The following is a 7,116-nucleotide window of genomic DNA, read 5'->3' on the forward strand; positions in this document are numbered from 1 at the left end:
AAATGAAGTTTTCTCAGTCTTTTTTATTGACAATTCATCTTCTTTAGTTGTACATCATAACCTGAAAAGACAAAGATTTAGTCATTAGTTGAAAAATGAAACAGCTGCAAGTCAGCGAGAGGTGCTCCTTCACAGCAAACTTAATTCTCTTTGCGCATCTCTTTACCTGATCGATCCAGTCGTTGAAAGCGGAGACACGAGTAAAGACAGTGGGTTTCTTCTCATAGTTGCAGCCGAGGCCAGAGACGAAGCTGGCAATGCCGTGGACCTCCCAGGCACCCTGTGCATTCTTACAGTTAAGAGGGCCACCGGAGTCACCCTGAATACAGGAAGAGAGGCGTTATGTTTTATTCATTTGGTGGAGCCACTGGCAGACTAGCAGGGTACAACTATGAGATTCACAATCAGAATCATTGTTTCACCAAGTTTAATGGGCACACAAGGAACATTTGTCCTCAGTGTAATGCAAGAGGAAATTGTCTACTCTGATTCCTTGGACATGCTTTAATTTTAACACATTTTCTGCATTAATATTCAAAATTAGCTTTATTGGCATGATATACCATTGTGGCAAAGCAGGTTGAACAACTTGTACAATAAATGTATGACAATTTGAATTTTTTTAAGAGCAGAAAAGAAATAGCTGAAAGCACATAATTGAAAATAATCTTCTCTCTCCTAGTGCACACACACAGTACAAACTTACGTTGCATCCAGCCACGATTCCATCCCCACCGGCACAAACCATGGTGGTCCTGACAGCGATACCCCACCAGTCAGGCTGGGAGCAGGTGGCATGGTCAGCCACAGGCATCAAAGCCTGCTGCAGCTTATCAGCTATGGGGCCTCCAGCTAAAACACACAGACAGAGTATATTACCATCATCCACATACACTAGCCGTCTGTCAAATATGCTTCACAGCATTTCCCCGAGTGCCAAATTCACAGTCCAACCCAAATTTTCAATTTAAGAGTAATCCCTCCCTGAAAAGTTTCTGCTAAAACCTCCTGCACATGATTTTCATCCCAGCTTTGGAGGTTTCCCTGGGTAACCCCAATCACACACACCACACACAGAGCTTGTTATAAATCCAAAACATCCTGCCTGCACATAAGTCGAACACCCTAAAGGATCGTTGACATGAAGACATTTCAAAGATTCTCAGCAGAAAAAGAAAAAAAAGAAACTCAAACACAGTGACTTACTGTACAGCCTGCCCCATCCGGTGATGTAGCAGGGGTAGAGGTTGGACAGCAAAGTGCCGGCAGGAGGGATACATGTCAACTGCACCTGATCACTCAAAGTCACAGACTCTGACAGCTTGATCATGGCAATGTCGTTACTGCATCAGAGACAGAGACAGAGATTGAGGGAGGTGCATGTACTGGTAGGCAATTTCAAATCTTGCTCCAGAGCCGGAGAGAAGAAGAGAGGGACAGAAATAAATTAGATTATGAAAACACGTTCTCTGTATTCTGTATTTTTGCCTTTTTTTCTCCCACATTTCATCATATCATTAAATACAAATAAATCAACTCAACAGTCTTATCCCTCCAATTTCCAACTGTGGATATTGCAAATTTGAGGGTGACCAAAACAGATTTTATTTGTTCTATTATCCTGTGTGCTGTGGAGAAATATGAGATGAATGAAGATGGAGAACTTGTGTCAAAGTACTGAGCAGGACTGAAGTTAATAAATGGAATTTTAGCCCCAGTCTACTTTGTCACCTTGACACAGAACAGATGAGATTATGATGTACTGTATGTCATATCAGGAGACATAGTGGAGCTCGTCTCACCCGAAGGCTACAAAGATGGGGTTCCATTTCTCATGGACAATGATCTTCTCAGGCAGGATGGCCTTGGAGCCAGCCTCCTCCTCGACCAGGTTGTATTTGCCCACAAACACCCTGTAGGAGAGCTTGGTGCTGGAGGAGAGAACAGATAGAAAATTTGCACTGCAGTTGAGTGAGTTCAAAGTGATGATTAGTTGGCATGGAGAGGGTTTGAACTGGGCAGCGGACCAGATGACCTTGAATGTTATTTTGGCCTTCAGGCAAAGCCTAATTGACTTGCCCAATCCTAATTTATATAAGAGTTAAGTAGGGTTTATAGTTCATCGCAGTATTAGATAAGTAGTTTGGGGCAGAGTAACTACAATGCAGTAAGCAGGAGTGTGTATGTGTGTGTGTGTAACTTGTAGATGTGTGTTTGTGTGAGCATATTCCTCTGTTGCTCATACTTGATGCAGTGAGCAGCAGTCATGACCCAGTTGGCAGCAATCAGCGATCCCCCACAAGTGTGCCTCCACTCACCGTCCCTCTCATACTGCAGAGAGATCTGCAGACGGAAAAAAGACAACATGAAGGATGCAGTAAGACGCAGCTTGTGGATGTATAGATGGATGGCATAGCTTGCTGATTTAATTCAAAAACAGTAATTTAATTGCAGCATTTCCAATAGCCACTGTGTCCAGCAGCTAATAAGCAGATGCCAGACCCATAAGGTTCGCCAGTTAATAGAAAAACATTGACAGATGTGTACATATTGGCATACCTGCCAGGGCCAGCTGTGGGGTTTGGCATCTACTCCATTGACCACACGGGAAGTCAGGGGCTCAATGGGTGGGGTGCCACACCCAAGGGCTGGATGAGGAAGAATAGGCATATATGTGATGGAAATGAGTGAGGAGGTGCTCATGAGTCAGGAAAACAACTGAATTATTCTAAAATCCCAGATCAGAGACAAACTGCAACATTTCTCTTTTGCTAGCTCCTTAGTGCTTTTAATGGAAGAGCACACACACAAACTTGCAAACACGCAGAAAAAGTTACACACAGAATTAGAAAATGCCAGATGTTCTTACCGCCAGCAATGAGCACGGAGACCAGCACAATGGGGATCATGTTGATTGATGCTTCTGCTGAGGGACAACAGGACACACACTCTTTTTAAACTGTCTACCACAGGCAACACCCTGCTCCAAATTCGGTAAAACACACTCCTATTGGCTTGTCATGGTCTCTAGAGTTGAAGGTTGGCCAATGGCAACGAAGGCCAGTGGTTGACATATCACACAGGTGTGTTTTCTCGAACATTTCCCGTGACCTTCATGAAGAGCTACGATGTACTATATGTTCAGTCACCATGCATAAGATGTATGTTCAAGATAGTATAGATGCACGGTATGTGTATATGAGCAAATGCTGAAGACACATACCAAACAGCCTCCACATCATATTCTGTATTTTAGCTCACCTTTATTCCTTTCCATGGCAACATCTTTTCCCTGGAACCTGGAATTAAAATTAAACGCTTGCATAACAGCATGGGAAGCCGGCATCTGGATTACTGGCACAGGCTTGTTTTCTCCGAAATGTAAAACGAAAATCAAACTAAGAGGCATTACTATGATAAATAACCAGGACAATTAGAAACAGATGGTTTCATTGGTGCAGAAAATATCGACAACTATACCACAATCTTTTTGACTTCTTCAAGTGTATGCAGCAAAATCCTGCAATGTTATGGATATGACATATATTATATGACTTAATATCGAGCATATCAGACATTCAAATGTTCTGTACAGTATATTTGCTTTTTAAAAGCCAAATATGCTATTCAGTACACTGACCGGTGTATTACAAGGCTTTTATAATGACTTGAATAGAACTTGAATAAGTTATGAGACTTGGAGGACACAGACACATCTCCTGAGGTATGAAAGTGTTGCAGTGTGCAGGCCCGAGGTGACTGTGCATACAGACATTGTAAATCTGTCACAGGCTGCTTGGCTAATATTACATGGCACAATAAAGGTTATGTGTTATGGTGCAGTAAACAGGTAGAGTCAGTAGAAGCGGTAGTGAGGAGAAGCCAGTACAAAATGCTTGTGTGAAAAGTATGAGAAGACTTACCTGAGGAGACATCTTAAATTGATTCAGGTTTTAGGTCAAAATCTGTTACAAAGGAGCAATAGATCTGATCTGTGACTCCATTACAGTGAACTGTGTGCTTCAATATAAGTATTTCAGAGATGAAAAAGCATTTGCATCAGAATACATCAGACAGCAACTAAACCTTTTGTTCATGAATCATTTAGTTTCCCAGCTCACCACTAGATGGGACAATTTATCTGCTTAGACACTAAAGAAAGTTGTACTCTTTTGCAGAAGGACAAAATTCATTGCTTTATCTTTTCCATGTTTGCTGTGAGAAACTACAACCAAGCTTTGTAAGTGAGTAATTTAGAAAATCAATCGTCAATCTACAGTAAGTGGGTTGCAGCATCTGAAAAAGAGGTCAGACACAAACCCTGGTGTTAAAAATGATAGTAGCGTACCTGCATGCACCTCGGAGAAGGACTTCACAACTTAACAGCTGAATCTACAAATCAGTTTTGTTTTTAAAGTTTGACCTCAAAGTTGGGTTGGAGCTACCCGTCCGTTGTCACACGGGAGAAAATACTGGATGGGATGAAAAACACTTGAAGGGCTTCTATACAGTATCATCAAAAAAGGCTTAGACACAATTGGCCTGTGTGTTGTGAAGTTGTGTGTGCGCATGCCTCACTGTGCATACACGTGTGAGCTTCTCTACAGCTGTGATATGCAATTAATTGAAAGATAATTAAAATGACTCATTATTCAAATCTTTAAAACATTGTTGAACTATTTACAGGTCAGTGTCCAAAATAGATGTCTCACTTACCCATGTTCTGATTAAACCTCTTCTCTTCAGTTTCCAGATGACGCAAGATAATGAAGCGAGGTGTGGGTTCATTTTACAGCAAAACAAATCAACGCCACTTGACATGTCACCGACTTTTCTTCTCAACTTGAACAATTATGATTTCAAAACCCTGCTCCTTACTTGAAATTCCTTTGCAGTTAGATTAAGTCTGTCAACTTCTGAGATGAGGATTACTAGTTTCATGTGTGAGCAAAGCATTTCACTTCATTTAGTGAACCCCCCAGGAGTTTTTAACAGGTACACTTCAGCCTGTTTTCCCTGTCAGAACAGCAGCTGAACTCTGAATGACACTGACTGTGTGAGGTTTATGGTTGGTTTATAACACTTTGGGGCAGTAAACATTGCTGGCCATTGCCATTCCCCATGTGGAGCAAAGGAGAAAGATTTTGCAATAATGTATAAATATTATTGTGGCAGGTCGGCGCTAGTAGCAGCAGCCAGCTGTGTGGTTTTTAAGTTGTTTCCCTTGCATGCCTTTTTGTATCCAACAGTACTGCTACTGGTATGACTATGAACAGTGGGCTTTTTTGGTTTGTAGAAACAGTCCAATAATTATAATCGGATATGGATATGTATATGTATATTTTATACTGTTTTTTTCTTTAAGAAAATATGTAGCTGTATTTTCCAATGGCTGCCTTATTTGCCACAGGCAGTGTGTTTTGGGCCGGAGGGCTGAAGTAAAACCAAACTAAATCAACTGTCTGCTGCTGATTTGCTTTTATCATTATCCTTCATAGTAATGTTAACAGAAGGCTTTCTTATTTCATTTAAATGTTCTTCCTCACTGCAATTTTAATTCACTGCTTCTTACATTTTTTTGGCTTATCCTTTAGAAGCTCCCAGGTTGGGAACAACTGATTCAATTAAATCTCCTAAAGCGCAACATGACCTACCTGGTCTTCCTACTAGGTCTTGTACTCATTTTTCATTTTTTTCATTTCAGGTTTTCAGGTTTTCATTTCAGGTTTTTCCACTCTGGGTGGGATAGAGCAGCAGGGGAGTCGTGTTCTGGGTGCAGGCTGCCTCACCACACACAGTATTACAGTGAGTTAAAGAAGTTCTTCCTGCTTGAATTAGTCTTTTTACTGATTTGGCCACTGAGTTGTGCCAGTAACTTAATGTTTCTATTTTTACTGGATTTTATCCTCTCTGCTTTTTCTGTGACAAATTAAAAATCAATTATTTTAATGTAGCAGCCACTCCCTTATTTTTTTACCTTGTTTGGTCTTGGCCTTATGTGAGGGATTGTGTTTTAATCCCCCACAAACAACTTAACATTTATAAAACTTTGTATGTACAGCTGCCCATTCTATTACTGTCTGTACAGAAAGATTATACTGTTTGCTAAGGTACTTCTTAATTCCATCTTTTTACATATTTCCCTTTTTTGAGTATTTTTCTATGTTAGCAGATTTCAAACATTTACACACATACCTGCAAAAGTAATCACAGCAATTTGGTTTTGGAATACCACAGCTGTTTCAGATGTGGAAGGCGTGTTTTTTGTTGTTGTTTTTTTTTGCAATTTCATGCAATATGGCACGTCCAATTAATACTGAGTGGTCTTTTGGAGAAATCCTTTCTACCCTCCTTTGTAAACAGCAGTTAATTCTACTGCATTGCTTTCCTTCAACCACTCCATCTAAATCATCAATTTCCAGACTGTACAGGGCTGAAATATTGTTCGTGTCTGGCTCAAAGCTGCTCGTTGCAACTGTTTTGGCATAGAGATTCTTCTGCGACATGTTGTAACATTTACAGTAATTATGGGCATTTTGTGTAATTTGATTCAGTAAAAAAACTGTGGGAACACTGATTGCAGTATGACACACTCAAATCTTAAGCTGCATGGGGGCCAGACAATGTATAGTGAGATTAGATAAATCGGGCAAACTTGAACTTGACCACGTGGACTGTAGTGCTATATATAATCTAAAGGTCATTTGCAGAAACATAATTGTATACAGTATGAAAAATTGCAATAAACACTTAAACCACTATATTTAATATAACGTAATATGATAACTTTGACTGTTTGGCACTGTCTTTGGACTTTTGTGTATGAATTGGGGATTAATACATTATTTTCTTCCAGAATAGATGCAAATAGGAGAAATATTAAAAATGTACTTTTCTGTTTGCTATGTTTAAGAAATCTACAGTGATGTATGATGTCACATGTGACCCCCTTTTTTCTCTTGTCACATTTTTATTAGGAGTTTAATGATATAGTCAACATTGCACTAGTGTTGTTTAGTGCCAGGGTTCACTTCCTGAACTTGGCAAGGGTCCAGAGGTTCAAAGGTTTCCCTTAGGGTGTGTATAAATCCTCTGCGTTCGTCTGATCAAATCGGA

The 7,116-nt window shown here is 40.2% G+C and overlaps 1 protein-coding gene across 8 annotated transcripts; it reads right to left on the reverse strand.

The window, feature by feature from the left end:
• Positions 1 to 5,036, reverse strand: ela3l (elastase 3 like). 8 transcript variants are annotated; one of them, XM_062416703.1, is made up of 11 exons: positions 4,349 to 5,035; positions 3,924 to 3,965; positions 3,262 to 3,299; positions 2,870 to 2,926; positions 2,560 to 2,648; positions 2,246 to 2,343; positions 1,803 to 1,931; positions 1,207 to 1,343; positions 707 to 852; positions 167 to 319; positions 1 to 61 (listed from the first exon to the last, which is right to left on the reverse strand). In XM_062416703.1, exons 3-11 carry the CDS (start codon positions 3,275 to 3,277, stop codon positions 44 to 46), a joined length of 843 nt encoding a protein of 280 aa, XP_062272687.1. In that variant the 5' UTR covers positions 3,278 to 3,299; positions 3,924 to 3,965; positions 4,349 to 5,035; the 3' UTR covers positions 1 to 43. The 8 variants fall into 8 exon arrangements, with proteins under 8 accessions (XP_062272687.1, XP_062272686.1, XP_062272693.1 ...); XM_062416702.1 differs by having other exon boundaries at positions 3,262 to 4,472; positions 4,717 to 5,036; XM_062416709.1 differs by lacking the exon at positions 3,262 to 3,299 and having other exon boundaries at positions 2,870 to 2,923; positions 4,349 to 5,034.
• Between the last annotated feature and the right edge of the window lie 2,080 nt (positions 5,037 to 7,116).

This window comes from Scomber scombrus, chromosome 4, assembly GCF_963691925.1.
Source record: "Scomber scombrus chromosome 4, fScoSco1.1, whole genome shotgun sequence".
Lineage (NCBI taxonomy): Eukaryota > Metazoa > Chordata > Actinopteri > Scombriformes > Scombridae > Scomber > Scomber scombrus.

Coding starts and splice junctions, on each gene's coding strand:
- ela3l (XM_062416702.1), bottom strand. CDS start 3,409: ATGCCTCTTAGTTTGATTTTCGTTTTACATTTCGGAGAAAACAAGCCT. Junction 2,344..2,559: donor CCCACAGCTGGCCCTGGCAG/GTATGCCAATAT, acceptor TTCCGTCTGCAG/ATCTCTCTGCAGTATGAGAG. Junction 1,932..2,245: donor ACTGCTGCTCACTGCATCAA/GTATGAGCAACA, acceptor TCTCTCCTCCAG/CACCAAGCTCTCCTACAGGG.